At 33.6% G+C, this 25381-nt stretch overlaps 2 protein-coding genes across 2 annotated transcripts; both read right to left on the reverse strand.

The window, feature by feature from the left end:
* Positions 1-626: 626 nt before the first annotated feature.
* LOC134265733 (uncharacterized) lies at positions 627-3841 on the reverse strand. The gene is made up of 3 exons (XM_062747955.1): positions 3774-3841; positions 2178-2246; positions 627-2067 (listed from the first exon to the last, which is right to left on the reverse strand). Exons 1-3 carry the CDS (start codon positions 3793-3795, stop codon positions 1820-1822), a joined length of 339 nt encoding a protein of 112 aa, XP_062603939.1. The 5' UTR covers positions 3796-3841; the 3' UTR covers positions 627-1819.
* A 58-nt stretch (positions 3842-3899) lies between these two features.
* Positions 3900-24991, reverse strand: LOC134265736 (uncharacterized). The gene is made up of 5 exons (XM_062747959.1): positions 24931-24991; positions 21650-21830; positions 8316-8536; positions 3946-4019; positions 3900-3911 (listed from the first exon to the last, which is right to left on the reverse strand). The coding sequence occupies exons 1-5, from the start codon at positions 24941-24943 to the stop codon at positions 3900-3902; spliced, it is 501 nt and encodes a 166-aa protein (XP_062603943.1). The 5' UTR covers positions 24944-24991.
* Between the last annotated feature and the right edge of the window lie 390 nt (positions 24992-25381).

The following is a 25381-nucleotide window of genomic DNA, read 5'->3' on the forward strand; positions in this document are numbered from 1 at the left end:
CTTACTTTTTTCTTCTTGCTTGTGAAGTTTTTCCAAGTAATTTTTTTTTCTCTAGGCAATATTACAACTCAGTTATATGCATATCATAGTCCAAAATTATCAGAGGTAAACAACCGAGGACTTATTTACTTTTTCTAAAAAAATTTGGCACAAGAAAAGATAATTCTCTAACTTTTTAAGGACTATAGTCTACTACCAAATGCTATACATGAAAAACCTCGTTGTGTTCCTTGTCAATAGAGGAAAAAAATAAATACTGTTCAAATTAACTTACAACATTCATACCTTCATTCATTTTATTTAATTGATAACCAGAATGACAAAATATTAATATTTGTTTGGATTTTTATGTCAAATGAATTTTATACAATCAATCTTTATATAACAGTAATAGTACAAATACATTAGGTACCTGCTGTGAAGTAGAGTGGTAGTTCCTTTTACACACTTATCGTGAATGAGAAGGATTACTCTATCTATAAAATCGTTGTAAGTAACTTTTTAATGGATACCTAATATGGTGATGCTGTCTTTGACACAAATGAAAACGCCAGGTTGGCATTTGAATGTCATTTATGAGTATTAAATAAATAAGAAAGTAACAAAGATAGTCAACACATGGTATATGTATATTTGAACACAATTACACGTAAGCACATTATGTAATATAAACAAACTTATATAGATCATAAAATCCACAGTTTCAAATATAATGCGATGATATTCAATGATATGATATTTTACAAAAATGTACAATAAACAGAATGCTTATTTCTGACCTAAACAGCGTCAAAGATGGGGTATTTTTATATGTGATAAAAGATAAACTACAAAAAATAGAGGTACTCTGATCGAGCACTGAGCCCACTAAATGATGACCCTGTCTCTCATATGATAATAAAGGTAAAGCCCATGTTTTGCGCTGGGAGACCCGAAATAAGTGTCAGATCAAAAAGTAAAATAGGAGGTGCACAATGACATTATGTAATAAAGAATCTGTGAAAGTATCATTAAATTTTATTCACCGGTATACATAGGCAATTTAGCCACATATGATCCACATATGCATTACCTTTCATATGAGGATGATATGTGGATCATATGAGAATCATATGTATTTACAATTTTATTTTTACTTTTGAAATTTTTGTAGAGACCATTCTGAGCCACAAAGAAATTGTTCAGGAAGGGGAGAACTGGTGGATTTGCGTTTTTGGTACAGTTCAAAGCGATTTTCAAAATGATCATGGAAGATCAGAGGGAGGAAAACTGAAAATATTGAAAGATAAAGAAGGAAAAAGGACAAGGAAATATATGGAATAATTATGAAATATGAATGATGTACACAATCTTGTCTGAATTCGACCTGTAAAGATTTCCCATTCTCAAATAACTTGATTTTTCATAAATTTACGATTGAGAATACATGACAAATGTTCTTGTTGATATTTCAATTTTGCTGTGGACACTTTCACGTCATATGGTATTTTTATACAAGTACTAGCTGCAGATCTGTACGTAATGGTTTTATATATTCATCTTTGACCATAACGCTACAGATCCCGTAATGCAAAAAATGTGCAATTTAAGGCACAATATTTTTTGCGCACTTTTGGAGAGAATTTTTCCACTTTCCAGCATTGGAATGCATCAGTAAATTCGCGACTCTTTCAGTGTTGTGGAAGTACTCTGTACATAGCCCACAGCAGAGCATATATTACCGTGTCCTTTGGTCAATGAAAATTAAAAAAAAGTTGGACAAATCGCTCTTTTCACTTCTTTATATTCATGGTATTGGTGTCAAAGCCGACGCAAGGCATTAATCTACTTTGATACCTGGGCGTTTGTTTCTAAAAATCTGAAAAATGTTGATAAAGTCGAAAGAAACGATGACAAAAACGACGAGAAAAATGACAACTACTCCGACTAATCCAACGTTTCTGGCAGAAATCCTGTCGTCCGGTGCGCTGATAAGAGTACGTTTGTGCTTGGTTGTGTTTTTACTGTCGATGGTTAAATTAGTTTGAATAGCATCAATCTTCTTTTGAAGGATCTCCGGTGTCATTTCTGTAAATCAAAAATGTTTTCAAATAAACTTTTTCATCTTTCGTATTAATGTTCGTTCGTTAATTAGCTTACTATTATGTGTATATTTATATAATTATATCATAACATACCAGGACACCACTCAGAAAGTGGTTTTGCTTCAGAGGTTGGATAAAGGTCCTTGCTGAATACAAAAAAACCTTAAAATAAAAAAAAAATTAGAAAGGAGTATTTCTTCCTCTCTTTTTTTTTGGCTCTTTTTTTTTTTTTTACTAAAGCCGGATAGGCTCATTTTATCAAGAGAAAAAAATATTTAACTCTTTATAACGATAAATTAACTCGTTATAACATGTAAAATGAGATACTAACTTGTTATTACGAGATAAATTATACATTTTAACGAGATAACTAACTCGTTATAACAAGATAATAATCTCTTTATAATGAGTTAAATTTTTCATCTTGGCAAAAATGAGCCTATCCAGTTTTCATATTTTTTGCATCTTGACGACAAGATATATCTGCAAATGACAACTTGAAGGTCATAATACATCTAATAACAACTGTAGTAGTATGCGTTTCAATTGAATTTGTTGAAAATCTTGAAACATCATCTATTTCAGAACCTTGCCTAGATTTAGAAGTTGATCCTACTCATATTTGCTCATAGAGCTGAAAATATGTTGTTGATAATTCATAGTTCAAATATATAGTAAAAAATTAATAAAACTAAAGTTTCTGCAAGTACATATTTTTATCTACATTGAATATATCGGAAAGCTAGTAATAATGACACATTAAATGAAAATAAAGATAACATGTCATTATGTTGTTGAGCTTTCAAACATTGATTATGTTTATCATTTGTAAATAACTATTTCTTTTAATGAGGGATGAAAATGCGAATTAAAATTATATAAAAATATCTCAAGTTTTTAGAATCAAACCCTTCATTTAAAAATTTAAAAATCTGATCTGAGAAGATAATTGGTATACAGTTAAAGTATATCACTGAGGGAGTCAGCAAGATTCCAGTTCCCCAAGAGTAAGTCTATTTCCCGAGGCGCTTGCGCCGAGGGAAATAGGCTTGCTCGAGGGGAACTGGCATCTTGCTGACTCCCTCAGTGATATACTTTAACTGTTTTATTATACCGATACAAACAAGACATTTGAAAAAGTTATATTCAATACTGTATTCTGTAACAATGTTTAATTCCAACAGAAATAAAAAAAAACAAACAACAAAACAGAATACAGACATGAATAGAATTCCATTTTATCAATAAATCAGTTCATTGTCCGAGTTTTTACCTAGTAAAATGGAAAGTAACATTACGCAAATCTTGAGATCGCCATTTCTGTTGTCATTTGCTACCAGTAAACTGGTTCTTTCTGATTGATATGGGACCAGTTAACTCGCGATGCATTTCGATTCATTAATGAATATTCATGAGTTTATTCGGAACATTTCTAAGTTTGTCGTAAGTTGAAAGAAAATGCTAAGTGTTCCGAATAGGTGTGTATCAGTTCATCAAAAAAACGTACTTTTTTTGCAGGGAATCAGTCTGTTTTGCAGAGAATCGGTTTATTCACGGTGATTTTCAGGAAATCAGCAAAATATATCGATTTACTTTTATATAGTGAAAAATCAGTAGAGGTATAATAACAGTTAATAATGCTTTTTCTGTCAACAAAATTATTTAAACTGATGAATATATTACACTTACTTTTATGTTTAATATCAGTCATGTTTTGAACAATTGATTTTTTACCAATCAAATAGCGGATGGAAATGCATTGCCGAGTTGTCGAGATCCATTTCATTGCATAACAGTTTTGATTTCCCATACACTTTAATGCACATGCTGGAAGGCCAGTGGAATTTCCTAGATTTTTTACGTCCATAGACAATGCGTAAACTGAATCGTCCCTCAAGCGATTTGTTTTAGTAACCATCGTGCAATTTTCGGGAGCTGAAAAAAAAATCAATAAAAAATATATACGAGGGCCGTTCAAAAATTACGCGGACTGTGCTATCATTTACTCTTATAGACGTCATATAATTATGAAATTTCACAGAAATATGTATCCTAAAGTTTCCAATAAATTTTGGGCAAAATTTCTATATTTTAGAAAAATTCTACTAAAATTATCGGTATGTTGATATCGCTGATGGAGAGGTACGGAGCACGACAAAAAATTTGAAGCAAAAGCATGCGGAATCCAAAATTTAACTCATTAATTTTCTATAATTCGCGATATTTTTCGACAATTTTCTCAAATGTATCTTTAAATTGTTCTATTATTAAGTATTTAGATTTCTGACATGATATTTGAAGTACTAACAGAAATATGGTGATTTTTCTCTGTTGCTATTCCCGTGAAAACGACTGTGAAAATGACGTCTCCTGAATTGAGGGCGCACCACACTTTTGTTAAATTATGTGTAATGGTCGAGATATCGCCAACATAGATCCAAAATATGCATAATAAAACGTGTAGTAAACTAGGGTATTCATGACATTCGTCCACAAAAAGCTTATTGAAATTTTAGACCGTTAGACATCTGTAGAAAGGCTATACAGGAGGACGGGAAGAAGATTATCGACGAAAACTTTATCCGGACTGTAAAGAACGTGATTGAGAGTGACCAATGTCACGCTATATCTCATAAATACCTGCAGTTTTTGGTTTTAAAACAAAAAAAAAAGAATATTATTTACTTGTTTAATAGATTTTAAGTTTGACAAGAAATGGTGTTTGGATGTTGAGTAGATAAAGTAACTAAAACTGTACAGGTACTCTTGGGAAAACGTCGAAGATTTTGCTGCTCCATGACTTAAGGGGAGACAGGAAACATGTCACATGACTAAAAAGACATATTACGTCATAATCGGTGACGATATACATGTTAAACGTTGTTAAAATCAACAGTTATTGTGTAATTTTATTTCAAATTCTAAAATTGTTTTTAAAACATTTAATTCTAGTAATTATTATCAATAAAATTTTAAACATCTTGCCATCATTTAGATATTGTGAAGTTGCCCAATCCACACGTTTGTTTCTCTTTACCCTGCAGTCTGACGTCAGTGACGTCATAGACGTAGTGTTTGAATTCTCAGTGCAGCGCAATCAAATACACACACCCGTCATGATCAGTTTTATTTCATAATAAACAGGTCACAGTCAATGTAACGTGATAAATTTCTGAAGCAGATTTTTTTTAATTAATATTTTTTCGTGTTTAGTAGCAGAGATTCTCTCTATTAAGGGGGGACCTATGTCGTTCGACGTCAAAGCAGCGTTATGTGACGTCACAATAGCGACGTTTGTTTCTTTCCCGCTGACTTTTGCAACTGTGATTATAGGCATAACATTGTTATTAATCAAAAACGTACACATTTTACAAAAAGAAATTTTTTTCATCATTTAAAACAGTTTTATTTGATTTATGGAGTTTGTTAATATCAGAATTCTCTTCCTTTGGCTTGATAATTCATAGCAATTTCAGTTGTGAAGAAATACCTCTATGATATGCTGATATAAAAATGCAAAAAATATAAGATAAAATTCAGCAAAGACAGCGGCTTAAATTAGGGAAATATGTTTAATTTTATGATTACCATTAATTGTATTTTCTGGATAAAACTAAGAAAAATAAAGAAATGTACTTGTACCTATATTTACTTATTGATTTATAGTGTACGTAGATTTTATTGTATAAAGTCATTCCTATTAGGTGTTGGTTGTTGACGGGGAGGGGGGGGGGGCACAATGATTAGAATGAAGAAAAAAAGAGTATATCTGTTTGAATTATTTCTTATCAAAACAAAATACTCGTTTTTTGCAAAATAGTTTTATATTCAGATGTTTGTCAGTGCTAACTTACCTTTTTTTTGTAGTGCAGAAAGGTCAATATTTATGACAAAAGAGTACGAAAATAAAAGAAAACGTTATATTTCTCGTTTATTTTATCATAAAGGTATACTTTTTTCCTTGTTAAAATAAAGAGAGGGGTTATTTCTTTCAAAAAATGTGAATTACCACATTTTCACACAAAGACTTTTTAAAATATTACCTGTTATGCATGTCGGAATTGTAAAAAATACGACAAGAAAAACGGGGTGATACTTACATTGTGCCCCTGTATAATTTTTCATGCGAGATGAATAACAATGAATTTGCCTTCATTTTAAAGATACAAGTCATATAAATTAAATACATGTTGATTTCGAATGTGATTTGACATTTTTGGTTCTTTTAGCGCATATTTGGAGTAGAACAATAACGTCTGAAAATAATCTATTTTTAGCATTTCACACTGTTTTTGCACGTGCTCCTGTGTAAAAATAAGCATATAAAGGTATTGTTTTTAATACCTAAAAATTAAGATCAAGTGGTCAGGAAAGAAATGTCAAAGTTTTGAAAATTTCACACAAAGACTTTTCGGACATAGGTCCGCCCTTAAGGTCAAGATCTAGTAAATGAAAGGTGCCTACAGATTTATCAAATTTGAGAAATAAATTCCTTTATTGATGCTTTACAACTTTAGCTTGGTCAAATAAGGTGTTTCGGGGCATAAAATGTAGGTAAACAAGATTAAAAACTGTATTTTAAACTGTCATTTTCAATGAAAAATTAAGAAAACCAGTCATAAATATGGGAGTTTTTTCATAATCGGACAGATGAAATGTATCCAGATTGCCTACAGTCTCTCAGAAAACGGTAATTAGTATGTTCGTGGCCTCTTCTTTAAATCAATATTAAATTTCATATAGGTATCCGGTTTACTTTTCATATGATTTCAAATTGAATATCATGAAAATACCCTTTTTTCTACATAATTCTGCTAAAGCTGTAAAGTACGGGAAAAAGAAAGTTGAAATTGATTATGACGTCATAATGGATTTAGCACCAACAAATAAGTCTAAAGTTATTTACTAGATCTTGACCTTAAGATAATTTTGAATGTTTATGTTTTCGTGTGACGTCACAATTGATTTCCCGCACTAGGAAAATACAAACGTGAAACGTTTTTATCATGCTTACGTCTAATTCAACGATGTCCTGTGCGATATTGAGGTAAATAATTACGATGAAGGAATGACATTCAATCGTAAATTTAGAAATATTTATTGACAGAATTTTTTCCAAATGAGGTTTTTGTCGTTGAAGCTGCCTTGAAAAATGCAGGAATTATCCCACCAAAATACTATATGAAATTAAAACAATTGCTTTCAGATAATTCAAACACTATGAATATTCTGAAATATTTGAGTATATAGTGTTATCTATTATATTTATCGTTTGGGCGTAAAAATTCGCATTATGGACTCCGTTATGAACCCATAAACATGAAGTATCTAAACTCCATACAAACTTTAAACAGAGCGGTATTTGTGGGGCGATATCGTTCAAATAAGTCAAGAAATCCCATGACAGGACCGTTTTAAAATGTTAAGTACATATTAAATTAGTAATATAAAAAATACGAAAAAAAAATCATTGACAGGAATTTTTTCAGGTAAAGGTCCTGTTCCTCCTTAATGGTATGAACTGAAAACTCACTTAAAAATGATACCAATTTACAATATTTTGATATGAAATTTTGAAGACCATATAAGTAAAGATTCTCTTATATTATGTGTGACATTTTTCCCGATTATGTCGTCAAATATTTTTTCTGTGCCACAATTAAGTCCGCGTAATTTTTGAACAGCCATCGTACTGCTTCGTTTCTTTATTTGTAATATTTTGTATACATCTCGACGGATTTTCCCGTATTACCCAATCATAACAAGGAGCGCACGGCGGGTGTGACCGGTCAGCAGGGGATGCTCACTCCTCAATAGCACCTGATCCCACCACTTATGTTTTTGGGTGCGAGTTTGCCCTGCTCCTATTTTGTATTGTTAAATGGACTTTCTAGCTTGAATACCATTCGTTATTTCCACATATTCATGTACTCAGTTGGAATTTACTCGATGAAACCACCTTTCCAAATGATTATATCCAACAACATATTAAAAATTTCTGTTATTTAACCCATCACATATACTAGTAGCTTTTCAAAAAAAAAAATCAGACAGAAATATAAAGAAAACAAATTGATACAACCCCAAATAAAATATAAAAAAATAAAAAGAAGCTTTTGTTTCAGGGACCCCCTCCCAAACTTAGATAGACTGGATTGTAATAATGAATAAATATAAAAGAGAAAATAATTACAAAACTAAAGCAGTCCTTCAAAAAAAACTTTTAAGTACCTTGCTTTCTGCTTTTGCATACAAACGTTTTGTTTCTTTCACAGCTTTCAACGTGCAGTTTCTTATCTGTAAGGTTAAAATACAGACAGGCCATTTTATCTTTCAGCTTCTCTTTAGGCATGATAATTTGATGGCGGAGCTTAAACGATTTGCAGTCTAGATACATGCTCTCATTGTTGGATGTCCGCATAATTCCACCAATCCAAACATCTGAATAATTACTACAAAACAAAATTATTTATACCAATTAAAATACTTTCGGATTGTTGTTTAATAATGTATCATTGTACAACCGCTTGAAAAGCGGGAGGGTATATAGTAATCGGGATGTGCGTCCGTCCGTCTGTATGTCTAGCTGTCTGTCCGTCTGTTACGCTTTGGGGTACCCATCTCTTATCTGCAAATCCTCCTATACCACTGAGGGACATTTAATGAGACTTTCACAGAATCTTTATTTAATGCCATTATGCACCTCCTGTTTTACTTTTTGATACCACACATAGTCTGGGTTTCCCGTAGCAAAACATGACACTGCCATTATATTCTTACCTTTAACGTGAGGTGTGGCGGCTTCTGAATAACATGGGACAACACGAGATAGTCCTCTTTACATGTTACCGTAAAAAATATAGAGAGGAAAATTTCCCATAACAAAACATGGACACTGCAATTATATTCATATTGGAGGCCGAAGTATCATTTAGTGAGCATGTCAAGTTTTAAAACAAAACAAACGCGGGAATCCCGATCACGAAGAGTGTCATTCCCTACACTGCCGTTGATTGTCGCGGAAATTACTTTTTTTGTTGTATTTTTACATACCTATGATTTTCCATCGCTATGTTCATTTTTTAACAAATGACAAAGAAATAACTATAATAAGTAAATTTCTAAAAATAAATATTACATAAATCATTTTCTTCAAATCTTCAAAAGGTTCTAAAAGATCTTTGTTATTATTTTAGTGGAATGGAGCATTGGTAGGTTTTTATAATACCGTTAATATAAGTATCAGTCACATAATCCAGTGATGGGGTAATATACTGTACGTTGCGAAACCGATGCGCTTTTTCTTATATATATATATATAAAAATGGCGTGTCTGTCGACCGTCGCCCAACCTTCGATCATCATCCGACCATCGAGGGTCAGGTTATAAAATCAGTCGTCCGTCGTTCAACAATAAGGGTTTCCAAATTTTCGGCCGACGGTTAAAATCGAACTGTAGCTTAGAGCTCGATGATCAGGCGACAATTGGCCGACTTCTGAATATTTAACCTATTATGCCTTGGTCACATTTAAGACGATGGCCGCGCGACCAATTTTTTTTTGGTATCGTCGGCTGAAAGAACATGATCGGCCGACACGAGTTTCGGGAGACACGTGGCAGTTACATTGATTCCTAGGGACACCGATGACTAAAATAACGAACACAATTTTTTCTTCTTCAGAAATCAGCAATATCTTTCATAGATCTATATTCAAATAGGTAACTTTGGTGTATGCAAGGTAAAGTGAGAGAATTTTGTAAGATTATGACACAATGTTAAAAATTTTTGCAAAATTTGGTAAAGAATAACATAGAAAAGGAATAAAAAGGCGCATATCTTAGCAGCAAAGAAAACTTGAGATTTCTTTAAATTTTACGGATTTATTATTTATGTCATTTCCATTCAAAATATATATACATCAATGCAAGCTTCAAAATTTTGTTTAGAATTACATAGAAAAATACAAAAGGCGCATATTCTAAGCAGCAAAAGATTTCTTTATATTTTACGGAATTATTATTTATGTCATTCCCATTAAAATATTACTATTAATCCATGCATCAAAATTCTGTTCGTGTTATGTATCTTTAACCCCCTTCCCCACAGTCACGCATTTTAACGCATAGACCGTGCCCCACAATCACGCATTTTAACGCATATACCTTTACCCCACAATCACGCACTTTAACGCACATTGCGTTTTTTGACGTTTTCTGCTCTGATACCGCGTAACGTTTTGATGGTATGACATTTATTCATGAATAATATATTTTTTCACTTCCATTCTAATATATTTCGCAAATAAGAATATTTTTCCTCGTTCTAATATGTCCGAGTCGTTCGATTTATTAGACGAAACTTGGGATGCGAGACAAATTAAGAAGGTCTTTCTTTTGACACTAAATAAGCTCACCACTTGAACCACTGGGTTGGTGATGTAGATATCCCCAAATCTTGTGTGAAATGGGTCCCTTGATCCAGAATTTATCAAATTCGACAAATGAATATTTTTATGTAAATAATTGATCAAAGTGTTTCCAGAAATCGACAGAAGGAACGGATAAAATTACCAAAAAAAAGATTTAAGTTAATTCATACTCATACAACTGAACATCGTCGGAAACCCACGGGTGATCTCGTCTTTACTTATCAAAAGACGAGATCACCCGTGGTGTCCGACGTTGACAACTGAAGAGAAAAGAGGTTTTGTTCATAGAATAAAGCTTTGTTTTAATTTACATTTAATCTTATTTCTTGTTCTATTTAATTCAAATTCGTAAAAATACAACCTTATTGTTTCCGCCTTACACATCAATAAAAAAAAAATACATACACAATTGGAAAGGAAAAAAAACTTAAAAACTTGAAAAAACGGCAATATCGTGTTGAAAAAGATGTAGGTTAATTTAAATTTGAATAATTTCATTATCGAATCAATGTTTCCAATATTCGTAAAAAAGTGTCGCACTTACTCGTATGCATTGATTTTTAAAAATATACGTACATGTATATACATAAAACAAGGTATTCGGGAAAATTTTAATGAAAGTATACTACATACTTGTTTAATATTTTTAAAAACAGGGCTGAACAAACACAAGTCTGTCAGCCAATGGTCGCTAGTAATACCCTGCTCTGACGTGAATATATACTGATATTATGTTAATTAAAATTTACACAAGTTCAGTTACGGGCATATGCACGGACAAATAGGAAGTTGACATCAGATTCATACAAATAAATCCCGTCATATGGCATGCCACAACAAAGTATGTGCTAAAATTTCAATCATCTGATAAGTAGTTGCTGGAAAAAAAAACTGCGACGGAAATGTGTTATGTATTGTACGACAGACGGACGGATTAACAGGCAACTGACATCGGATTTTAAAAAAAAATGGATCCCACGATATAGCATGCCTCAATGGAGAATGTGCGAAAATTTCAAGCATCCTTGATGAGTAGTTGCTGCGAAAACTGCGATCAAAACTTACGAACAGACACACAAACAGCTAGACGGACGGACAAACACACAAGGGTAAAACAGTATACCCCTTCCCCTTCCTCTCTCCTTGTCTTCGAAGCGGGGGTATAATTAAATCAAAGTACTCAGAAGTACAGAGAGCCGGGCTCATTTACAGAGTAGAATGGATTTCTTACATGAATCTCGTTTATATTCTGACGAAAAAATTATTTTAAAACTATCAAAATAAATGATAAGACACTGACAGTGAGTTTTTCAATCCTAATACCACGGTCCGATTTTGTCAGAATCAGAATTAATCTGGTACCGCAGCTAAATGTAAACAAACAGGCCAGTCTGGTTCTCTCTCCTGCTTTACCTCGTATGTGTAGAGAACTACGGTAACACTGATGATCAAAAATCCTTACTCTAATGAACTATGTTCTTTGACTTATGAAGTTTTCAAAGTCATTACTACTAATGTTTATTTTATATAGATAAAACTTCGTTTTATTTTTGTTGCTTTATTTAGCGTTTGTATTATCTCAAAAGCGGTTGAGAGTAAGAACTATATTTTTGCACGTAACTTTAAAATGGCGACTATGGGGTCAACATCCTGCCTTGAACAGGATCACATAAGCCGGCAATTGCTCTTTGAACAATAAGCCCGGCTAAAAATGTGTCCAGTGATTAGTTTTATAAGTGGGTAAATAGTTCCTTAGGAATATATTTGGTCCGCCTTGAGTACGTTTATATTGTCAGTATATTTAAAATTTTTCACTTATCCGCTTTTGCATGTAGTTTTAGAATATATATATATATATATATATATATACGTGTACTCTGTAGATTCAAGTTTGTCAACACTGCATACACTAGAAATGATAGGTTTAAGAAAAACTTAATAGGGGAGTAAACTTTCCATAAGAGGACAACGATGTGGTCTGATGTGATTCTTCCACCAGCTATATGTCTATGTTATACACAGAAAAAAACCCATATGACATCCACATTGTGAATGGACACTTAACTCGTGACTGAATTCATGTAAAGGGTAATGCAGAGATACATGTATGAGGAGCAATGCATTAAGGCGCTAAAAACTCCATTCTTGTGTGTGTGTGTGGGGGGGGGGTAAATATCTTTGACCAACAGCGATCTAAATTATTTCCTACATCAATCTCCGGAATTACCGGTATATTCAGCATTTCTAGCATTTCTTTTCTTCGATCAACAGCTTGTTATATAGAAGGACTGATTTGAAATTGTGTACCTCATTTATAAAGTTTCAGGAAATATGCTAAGTATTTCCGACATTTTTTTGTATTTCCGTTTTTTTTTTTTGGGGGGGGGGTGGTGAGTTTTATGTCTACCAAGTTTATGAATAATCGATAGATAAAAATAATTAAGTACACGTGAATTATATTATTTCAGTGATTGCACTTTGTCCGAGACACATGATACTGATCTCAAATTTAACATGATTTTCTTTAAAAACGAAGAAAGCTTTTACCTTTATTATTTTGGTATCAATAATTTATCGTTGGGTTCTGATTTTCAGATCGTATAGCCTTCAGTTCCGAGCAATCACAAAAGTATAGATATTGAAAAATGTGTGTATCGATCTACTACTTAATATACGCACCAACTCCTGATAGATCCTGAGTGATTGATTAAATTTTATTGTATACCATGTTTCTTAATCTGAATTTATTTTCTGCAAGTATTTTTTTAGATACACTATTCTTTTTCTCAAAGTGGACAGGTTTTCGTCAGCATCGACGCTGCAAGTTTATAAAATTCATCGTGTTCAATATGATAATGAAGGCAAAATGTATTAATTACTTTGACAACACTTGGAAAAAATTGTGGAAATACCTACTAATATTACTCAATAATTAACTACAGCTACAATTAATTCATTTCCAAAGAACCCTTTTTTAGGAGTACTCCTTGATTTGCTTCACAAATAATCGGAATACTTCGGGCACCATCGGGAAAAATGTCCAGTATTGACCGCTACGTCCGAAAAGTTCTTGGCCTCTCTTGTAAACGATTACATTGTTTTTAAAAATATGTTAAAGTTCCATTCTTAAGAAAAGAAATATTGCATTTCGATGGGGTTTTTTATCTTTAATTTTTTATTTATTTATTTATTCTTTTTTTTTTTTTTTGCAAATTCATCTTTAGCTAATAAAATAGTTTTTTTCTTTATTTCATGGCTTTTTAAACGTGATGATTTTTATAGTAGTCCACATGTACCAGTAGGTGTTAAGATTCCTCAATCTTCGCTAGCCAAGGGTTTCCGATCCACCACAGTAGATTTCTGATCGGAAAACCTTGGCTTGTAAGGATTAGATATATAACGCTAATTTTTGACTGATTATTTTAATGCCGAGTCCGACGGCAGTATCTTATCCGTATATCGGTCAAAATATACACTTACTCAAAAGTTAAGGACCACTAAATTTGATATAAAAATTGAAAGTAAAAAAAATATTTTTGATTGCATAAATCCAGTATTACTAGTCAATCGAAAGTTTATTTATTATTTGTATTGATGTTACATCGATATCTTTATTCAAATACTTGTAAAACCGGTTTCTTCAAGGTCACCAATGCGTGTTCCAACAAGTCAAAAATTTTTACAGATTTTGTCCTGGCAAAGGATACATTAGTCAGATGAAAGTCAATACTTGCTTCACCCGGTAGACCGGTCACACCCGCCGTGTACTCCTTGTCATGATCGGGAAATAACGGAAAAATTCGTCGTCAGTTCAGTGTATCAATAAGGGACTAACAATTAGTATGAAAAACGTCAGTCAGCATTTGACTCAATGATAAATTGTATTTCCTGACAAGGTCATTGTATCGACCAAATAACTTTCGAAATGATGACTTTAAACGTTACTGCTGATATTCTTGTTTGTCAATAATTTACCTCGTTTTAGAAATTGTTCAAACTTAGAGCATGCTCTTGCATATCGAATCAACTGAGATATGTAAACTCCGTATGCAGGTAAGGGAAGTTGACGATAGAAAAGTTAAAGTCATCACGTTTATCATAGAGCTTGGTTGTTAGATTACCATTAGTGTCTTTTTCAATTAAGTAAAACATCCAAGTATGAAACAGATGTGTCAGAATCTGTGGTATCTTTTATCTCAAGCTCACGACGATATATTGTATCGACATAGAAATGGAAATTACCATTGTTAATTGACAATACATCGTCGATATATCTAAATGTCGATTTGAAGGCCACAGCAAGTGTTTTCTTCTTTTCACGCATAAGATTTTGCACAAATGTAAATAAATATTGGCATTAGAAATGGCTATTTGGTACCATAGAATTTTCAATAAATCTTCTCCATTAAATATATAATAGTTACACTTGAGAAATTGTTCAAGGAGTTTGACAAGGGATTCAGTATTAGAAATTTGTATAAATCTGCTGTCCCAGACTTGCGAAATATTAGTGAAATTTAGTGTAGAAAGATATAACACACCAAATCACGAAGGGTATGATCGGGAAGGCCGGTCGAGGGAGTCCTGTAAATGAAATATATTTAGATAACGAACGGTATTCAAGCTGAAAAGTCCACTAAACAATAAAAAAAAAAAATAAAAGGAGCAGAGCAAACACGGACCTCCAAATCATCAGGTGGGATCAGATGCCATAATTTATTCTTACTTCCTTGAGATGAGATGGCAAATTCTCTACATGCGGATGGAGATGAAAATATTTCCTGTAGGGTGTTCAGTGGTGCTTACTACCTGTATATGGCGCCCTGACATGTCTTCTTTTAGTATCTTAGTAAACAGGTAACATTGTCCTGGTCTACAGTCAAAAGGATTTAGAGTCTCAATTTCGTTATTTTCAAAAATTTTGTCAAGAATTTTGGTGATGGCATTATAGAGCTCTTCAGTAGGTTCAGAGTACAGTATCTTGTAGAAACAGTTGTGTACGAGTTGCCTTTGGGCCTCTGCTATGTACTTTTCTTTATCAAGTACTGCTGTTATAAGAACATTTTTCTGCATTTATTATCACTGTGTCCAATTCTTTATGGATTATAAGGCGGATATTTCATCCTTACTTATAGTAACGGGGGCCTTGTCTGACATTGATAGGAATTTCTCAACGTCTGACTCAACGGCGCCATCAATGTGTGATAGAAGTGATCCGCAGCTTCACCAGCAGTTCACAGTCATTTTTTAGGTCGATCGAGTATAAACTTTTCTAGGACATGCAATTGTGGCAAGGAAACGTCGTTCAAATTCATAATTGGGGTGGTTTTTGGAAAAATGATCCTTCAATCGTTGTCTCGGGGATTTCTATCTGAATTGTAATTCTGCCCACAATCAACTACCTGATTATTATGGCATGTTTGTGGTGCGCATGAAGTTTCCAAAAATAAAAGTTTAAAAGGTTAAAAGGTTAAAATAGTAATCATAATTTAAGGCAAATAGGTGGTCACCTGAGACCTAAAGGTCTCAAGTGTTTTTGCCGTGACTATATCTGGTGGTAGGTGGTTCCACTCTTTGATGGTATGAGGGAAATATGAGAATTTTCTATAGTCACTTTTGCAAGATGGTATTTGGTAGGCCTCTTGGTGGGTATGTCTTGATCGACGTTGTGGTGGAATAAGTCGGTCATGCTTGGTGATGGCAACTTTGTCATGGACAATTTTGTAGAATAGTATAAGTCTGGAGATTCGCCTACGCTCTTCTAGTGTCTGCCATTGTAGATGTTGTATCATGCTGTCCACATTTGATCTGTTACCATGCCTGTTGCTTACGTAACGTGCAGCACGTCGTTGGACCATCTCCAGGTTATGGATATCCTTTTGGGTGTAAGGGTCCCAGACAGATGCTGCATACTCCAACTGTGGTCTAACTAGTGATTTGTATGCATTCTCCTTTATGGATGTAGAGCTGATGTTTAAATTTCGGCGGAGAAATCCTAAGGTCTTGTTTCCTTTGCTGCAGATGTTACTAATATGATCACTCCATTTCAAGTCTGATATTATAAGACAGCCGAGGTATTTCGCTCTCTTTACATGTTCGAGAATGTGGCCATGTAGCAAGTATTGGTGATGTATTAGGTTAGGCTTCCTGCTGACTGATAATACATTGCACTTATCAGGATGGAATTCCATTTTCCACCTCCTTTCCCAAATGCCCAGTTTATCAAGGTCTGCTTGGAGTGTCTGGGTATCCAGTTCAGACGTGACAGTAAGGTATACGATAGTATCATCGGCAAAAAGCCTTACTGTGGCATTGAAGCCTTCTGGCATGTCGTTTATATAGAACAGGAATAGGCATGGCCCAAGGACTGACCCTTGGGGCACTCCAGAGTCACCACTGACATAGTTGGACATTTCTCCATCGACTACTACAGGTTGTGTTCTGTTGGACAGGAAGCTAGCAATCCAGTTATTTACATTTCCCTGGATCCCAGAATGTCGGAGCTTATGGATGAGGAGGCTATGGCTAACCTTGTCAAAAGCCTTGGAAAAATCCATGATCAATACATCTGTCTGCTTTCCGGCAGCCATGTGATTGGTTATGTCATCTATAAACTCAGTGAGTTGAGATTCACAGGATCTTTTGCTACGGAAACCATGCTGAAGTGGGTAAAGTATGTTGTTGGTATCAGCGTGATGCATAATATGGCTGGTGATGATATGCTTCATGACTTGCAGCAGATACATGTGAGGGAGATGGGTCGATAATTCTCAGCCTTGTATCTATCCCCTTTTTTGAAAACCGGGCTTACATGCGCTTTACGCCACTCCGATGGTATCTCTCTACTTTGTAACGATTTCCTAAAGATGATGGTGAGAATAGGAGTTACGCTGACAGTCAGCTCCTTCAGTACTCTAGGTTTAATCCTATCTTGGCCCGCTGCTTTATACGGATTCAGAGTTTTCAATAGTCTTAGAATTCCATTATGGGTGATGTGGAGTTCTGGTGCAACTGGGTATTTTCCACTCATAGGACAGTCACGAGTAAATTCTTCAATACTGATATGTGTCTTCTCTGATAATACAGACTGGAACTGCTTATTCAGCACATCTGCCTGGTCGGTCGGATTCGCATGTAGCACTCCTTCACTGCGGATTAGTGAGATTCCATTGTTGTCGGTTCTTTGGTGTTTTATGTAAGTCCAGAAGCGCTTTAGGCCGCTATATTGGTCGTCCTCTACTTTAGGTGTTACTATTCCCTCGATGTAGTTCCAGTATGCTCTTCTTAGTTCTCTTTGTACCTTCCCCTTAATTTCTTTGAAGTGTTCTTTATCTCTGTTGTCTCCAGATTTCTTCTTCTTTTTGTACAATCTGTTTCTCTTATGGATGAGCTTCTTGAGGTCTGCTGTTATCCATGGTAGGCCATCTTTGGCTCTGACATCCTTGTGTGGTATGTTTTGCTTTATGCTGTTATCCAGGTTAGTTTTAAAGCACTTCCACATCTCATCTACACTGTGATTTTCAACGTCCATCTTTGATATTGTGTTTAGGGTTGATGTCATATCTTCTTTCATTGTATCCCAGCTGGCTTTGCGATACAAGGAGATTCTTCGAGGTTTTTGATGTTTCTTTAGGATGTTAGTGTCTATTTCTGCAAAAACAATGTCGTGGTCTGAGATGCCTGGTATGGTTTCAACTCTGTTAAATTTTGAAGGACTGTTGGTCAGTATCAAGTCTAGGGTGTTTTCACCTCTTGTTGGGCATTCTACAAGCTGAGTTAAGCCATTGTCATCCAGGATGTCTACAAATTTGTAGTGGTTTCCTGACCAGACAGTATTTGGCTTTAATGTCTTGTTTGCCCAGTTCCATCCTGGTAGGTTGAAATCGCCCGCAACAATTACACTGGCATTCCTCACCTGATGTACCCGATTTAAGCTTTTGCGTAGTTCATCTAATGATTCTTCATTAGCTGTTTGGGGGTTATAATATGATGCTATGTATAGATCTTTCTGTCCAACTAGACTGATCTTTGTCCAGATGATTTCACAGTTAGAGTCTAGCTCAGGAACTGGTGAGCTCACATAGTTTTTGTTAACAGCAATGAGCACTCCTCCTCCATTAGAGGCTCGGTCTTTACGGTACAATTTATATTCTGATGGAAAGATCTGGTTGTCTGTAATTGATGGATCTGTCCAAGTCTCAGTACACACAACAATGTCAGGTTTGGTGCTTTCTATGAGATTTTTGATACGGCATTGTTTGGTCTTTATTGACTGACAGTTTACATTAAGTAATTTGATAGGAGATGTTTTATCTAGGTTGATGGTTCCTAGTTGGTGTCGAGGTATGAACTGGTGTAATAGTTGCACTTGGTGTTGGACTAGCAATGGTTGAGTTTGATGACACACTGAAGGGGTTTGATGTTGTGACTACTTGTTCAAAGCAGACTGAGCTGTAGTTAGGGCAGTCGCATATGATACAATCCCAAGCAATAGCACTGTTGTTGGCAAGTTCATTATATGTCTTACTGTGAACAGATTGACAGGTAGCATGGTACCACTGATTGCATGTTTCGCACATAATACCCTTATCGTCCCAAGTAACTGGAAGATCACAAGTTCCACATGGGTAGGAGGAATCAGCAGGTCCAGGGTTACTTTCAACATCGTTTGATCTTGCAATGAGGATGGGAATAAGGAATACTAACAAGGACTTTGTGTTCTCTTGGTCTTTTAGTATATTCTTATTAATAACTTGTCTGAGGATGGTGAAGTTTAAAGCTTGCACTTTCACAGTTAGATCATGATTCTGATTGGACAGAGGAAATTCTGGTTGTGTATAGAACATATTCTCGAGGCATGATATCACAAATAAAATGGACAGAAGGAGCATTATGTTGGTACAGATACATACATACAATTATGATGGTCAGGCGAGGATTGGATGGCTACGGCAAGGTGCTGGTACCATTTTGATGAACAGCTGATTAATACTCACAGATCACTAGTTTTTCACATTATATGAATGCAATCTTACAGTGGTTTACCAATACGGTAGCAGGATCGAGTCACACTTTGATTGCAGGTGTATTACTTAAACTTTCCTGTGGTTTGTGTCGTCTTAAACTTAATTTTTTTTTTGGTAAATTTGTAAAAATTTTATGAGCTACAAAAATTTACGTCTATTACTTTCGCGCATGCGCACCACAATTCGTCGACCTCATGTGATGTAAAACAAAAATTCAACCAATTTGATCACTTGAGGTACTGAAAGTTGTCTCGAAAAAAAATAATCACGAGATTTTAAGCACCTCGTTCTTGTGTGTGTAGCCCTGTCAATCAAATGCATTTAGGTCCATTATTCGATGCTAGAACTTGATTGACATCTACTGACTAATCCCTGTATATACCCTGTACACTTTGTTTGGCACTTAAATGACAGTTTTTAGCTAGATAATACTAGTATATGAGTTAATAAATATACCTTTTGTATTTGAAAGGATTTTAATATTCTTTCCGATAATATATACTGTGAAATCACTTATTTCCGTTGGGGTTTAATTTTTGTGGTTTTCGTGGTATGAATAGACCCACGAATTTACATCCTCCATGAAATGTATTTTTTCACAGATGTTTCTACTCAACAATTCTTCATCCACGAAATGAAATCCCGACGAACCGATATTTTTTCCGCAAACCACGAAAATTTGACCCCTCGAAAATATGTGATTTTACGGTATGTATCAAATTTTGGTACATATAAACTTTATTTTTAAATGAAAATGCGATATTAATTTTAATCTGCTTATCATAAGATGGAAATGTCTTTTGATTAAGTTTAGAACAGCACTATTTGTACTTGTGTAATTAAATTTAAAGATATTTATAAAATGTTCCTAATCATGGGTCACATATTTTCTTTTGTTACTCAGATAAGAATTTACAAGCATTTTTTTTAAAGTAACTTAATAGTATGATATTGTTTTTTAATTGGGTGGGGTGTTTTCACAAACATTCAAATCAATATACATTACTGAGATGAAACTTTATTTCTATTTCAAAATCCACAACACAGGTTAAGTTTTACTTCATGGGTATTCCATTATGTATTTAATCATTTCCTGTCTATAGGAATTAGGAGACAAACCACCACAGGTTGGGCATACTATAAAACCTGGCCTGGCCCCTTTGGCCTGGCCTCTATTTTGGCCTCTAATTTGGCTTCAAAATAAATTTTGGCCTGGTCTAAAAAGTTGGCCTGGCCTCAAATTTGGCCTCTGTAAAAATTTTTGGCCTCAATTTGGCCTCACTCAAAAATAATTTTTTTTTTCGGAATTTGTTGATTGTTTTTTGATTTGATTGATTTTTTTATTAGTTTCAGTTTTTCAAAGATAAAGCAGATAAATAACATATTTCTGTTGATATGTAAATGTGAACATTAAAAAATAATCATGCGCTACCACCAATATGATTTATTTTATTGATTATCAATCTATCAGTGTACACTTATTTCAGTTAATTCCCACTTGTTATTAGTGACGAATCGTCACTTTTCACACACTGTAAAGTGTTGTGTTACTGTTATGCCTGCCTCATCTGAAATGTGATATTCGAATACATGCACCAAAGAATTCTTAAATAAATATACTACCATAAACCAATGCAGATACATGTACCAAAATATTTATATTATACTGATTTGATTACTCTGTTAAAAATTCATATGTACTTTAATCTCAGAACAGTTGGTATTTAAAAAAATTAAAATAAATAACATTATCAGATAATTGATAACTTTCTATACCTGTGCGGTAACACTGTGATTGGATATCTATTAAATGACAAAAAATCCTGCAGCATGGTTCTTGACAGGGAGCTAAGGTTAAAGTTAATCAGTAATGAAATGTATATGTGCACAGGCTGTTAATCCACGTCATCAAATTATTTTTGAGTGAGGCCAAAATTTTTTACGGAGGACAAAATAGAGGCCAGGCCAGGTTTTATAGTATGCCCACAGGTAGACCGCTGGCCCCCAAGAAATTCACACCTGTATAAAATAAGCCACTCCTTCACCTGAAATTTATCACCCGTTAAGAAATCTGTGTCCTTTTGTATTTAAAGAAAAGACAAAGAGTACCTTTTAATAGAAAAATTGTTCATCATGTTATCAACTTCTTCCAAAACTTCTGCCAAAATGTTTTTTTCGGCGAGTGCCTCTAATCTCACGAGAGTCATGTTTTTTTGAAGACATACATCATAAGCTGTGTGCCATGACGCCTGTGGGAGGTGAACTTGGTATCTGCATTTTGGGTCTTTTTCTACAGATGAAATTTGTAAATTAAATATTAGAAAACTAGTAGTAACGAAGTTCAAACATCCATTAAACAAGACGAATAGGGAACACAGAAAACACTGTAATATGGTAGGTACATTTGTATGTATTAATATCAATGCTTATATTTACTTGCGCTGTGTATATGTGAGAATGTGGTATGAAAGACTTTGTGTGAATGAGGTAGTAATTATTTTTAAACACTACACGGACAGTCACGTGACTTTATCCTATTCACTAAGGGTGTGCTTGATTGTAAAGTCAGATTTCAATTCCGAGAGTTCCAAAAATTCTATCATTCAAGTAACTATTTTATTAAATAATTTATTGTAAGACGCAATGGAGGATGAAAGTGCGAGTGAATGATGTGAAGAACAGAATATCATGATTATGGCACGCCAAATTCACAAAAATGAGCTAATCTTAGGGGAATTTGTTGCACTTAAACTGGTTCAGGATTTGGTTTAAGGTTTAAAACTATTTTTTCAAACTGGTTTAAATTTCAATCCGATTTACCTCGGTAAAACAAATGAACAGTTTACATGGTTTGTACAAGATGGCGTCAAAAAATGCAGAGCAATTAACCAAATTACACATGCAAATAAATTTGTTAAAATCTTTTTCTTAATAAAAGAATCCAAGAAATTAAAACGTATTTATATTCTTTGATTATCTTATGTATAGTTAAAGTGAAGTATTCATATGTTTATTGCCTCAAAGATTAATCAAATGAACAATTTTCACATTTTTAACACATGGAAAGATAGACAGTCGGGTATTTATAATTACTCTTTAGATTTCCAGTATTTAAGCTGTCTTTACAGTATGTTCTACAATTTACCATATATGTTGAAGTTTGTCCAAATGATTCAAAACTTATTTTAAAAAGGAAACTTTAACATGCATTGTATTCTGTTCATTATTATTGAACAAACACCATTATTTTCAATATGCAGGATTTATCTATTCTCTGAAACCTTAGATATAAAGCATCAAATATCAGAATGTGGTATTTTAGTCAAAAGAGTTGTTTGTCCTCGAAAAAACAATTATTTATAACTTTTTTTCTTTATTAGAATAGTCACCATCTTTCATCACCGCCATACTAGAATACATCCCGCTCTTTCGTAAACCGAATAAACCACCATCACAGGTGGTTTGGTTGGTTTAACGAACTGGTTTCAGTTACTACCAAAACAAATGGAAAACCGGTTCTGGGTTTAAACTAGTTTAAAACCAGTTTGTGGAACAAATAAACAGCTCACAAAACTGGTTCAAAACTAAACCCAGTTTTTGAGAAACAAATTCGCCCTTAGTTTCACAATTGATAAACTAGGTTTATCGGTTGTAAACTATAGTTTACGGACTGTAAACTATAATAGTTAACAACGTTAATCTATATTTTACGTCTGTAAACCATAGTTAACGCGATAATCTATGTTTCACAACCGTGAACTCTACTTAACACCGAAAACATTCATTTGCGATTGCAAAACATAGATTATCTAATAAATACAGTTTCACGATTTGTAAACTATGGTTTACAACTCTATGGCACGCCAAATTCACAAAAATGAGATAATCATAGTTTCACAATCGATAAACTAGGTTTATCGGTTGTAAACTATAGTTTACAAACCGTAAACTATAGTTAACAACGTTAATCTATATTTCACATCTGTAAACCATAGTTAACGCGATAATCTATGTTTCACAACCGTAAACTATACTTAACATCGAAAACAATCATTTGCGATTGCAAAACATGGATTATCTGATAAATACAGTTTCACGATTTGTAAACTATAGTTTACAAACCGTTAACTATAGTTAACGATCTGATAAATATAGTTTCACAATTTGTGAAACTATGATTAACAACTCTTAACTATAGTTTACGATTGCAAACTATAGTTTACGAACGTGAATCTATGTTTATCAATAAAATCTATTGTTAACGCTTTATTACTTAAAACTTAAATTAATATTCGTAAACTATAGTTAACAACCGTTAAATATAGTTTTACAGATGAAAACTATACTTAACGAATCGTTAACTTTTGTTTACGGTTTGTAAACTATAGTTTACAGTCGATAAACCTAGTTTATCAATTGTGAAACTATGATTATCTCATTTTTGTGAATTTGGCGTGCCATACAACTCTTAACTATACGTAGTTAACTGTTAACTGATAAATATAGTTTCACGATTGTGAAACTATGATTAACAACTCTTAACTATAGTTTACGATTGTAAATTATACGGTAGTTTAAAAACGTGAATCTATGTTTATCAACAAAATTTATTGTTAACGCTTTATTACAAACACATAAACTTAGATTAGCATTCGTAAACTATAGTTAACAACCGTTAAATATAGTTTTACAGATGAAAACTATTGTTAACGAATTGTTAACTATAGTTTACGGTTTGTAAACTATAGTTTACTGTCGATAAACCTAGTTTATCAACTGTGAAACTATGTTTAGCTCATTTTTGTGAATTTGGCGTGCCATACATGATGTTTGCTGTACAGCTCTTAGGTGAACTTAAAATTAACATGATTTGAATTATAATATTATGAGAACAATATTAAATTTTAATTTTTATAGTATTAATTTTTAATACTTTTACAGTATGCACCGTCTCGACGAATACTTGAAAAGGACCATTGGTTTGATATCCTTGAAACATATCTACATTTATCGGAAAGCGATTTTGTTCCCCTACAAAAACCCCCACCTATGATGAAGAAATACGATTTTTAATAACTTAATAAACTGATTTTTAATAACTTAAACTATAAGCTTAAATATACCTTACCAAAAAAAATTGTCTGCCTAGCATTTCTTTATATTGAACCATTTAAAAATATTTTAATGATTGAATAGTAATTGATGTTGTGTACTACGTCTTAATTATGTGTAATCTTTTGTGTGTAGTTCGAATAAATGGAGTAACCTAACACGTGCCTAACATGTGCATTAATGTTTCCCACTTCTTTACTGCCATTGTGGCCTCCACAATACATTTACAACAATAATGTCACTTCCTGTTCCTGTACTACCACTTTGAAGAAACTTACCTCTCAGTCCCATCACTACCGTGAAATATGAAAAAAATGGAAAGAGGAGGCCAAATGTCTTCATCTGGAAAAAGAATGACAATTAGATACAGAAAGTGTTTAGTCATGCCATACGGTTTTATTTATTTTTGTACAAACCCAATATCAACTTCCTGTTTATCCGTAGGTCTGTCCGGATACCAAATTTACGTCGCAGTTTTCTCAGCAATTACTCACCATTGCTTTGAAGCACGGGCGCTTCACGTTTTTAACCTTTCGTTTCATAACTAAAAAAATCCCCATACTATAATATTAAAGTATGGGAATTTTTTTATGAAAAGAAAAGAAAATACTATAATAATAATATTATAGTTTTGGGAATTTTTTTATAATTAAAAAGAAAGGTTAACAAGAATAGATATGGGTTACCCCATATCCAAAGATATTCGAGAAGTTACGATGGTAGACAAAA

This window comes from Saccostrea cucullata, unplaced genomic scaffold, assembly GCF_032062105.1.
Source record: "Saccostrea cucullata isolate Sc308-1 unplaced genomic scaffold, CSIRO_AGI_Scuc_v1 ctg1232, whole genome shotgun sequence".
Classification (NCBI taxonomy): domain Eukaryota; kingdom Metazoa; phylum Mollusca; class Bivalvia; order Ostreida; family Ostreidae; genus Saccostrea; species Saccostrea cuccullata.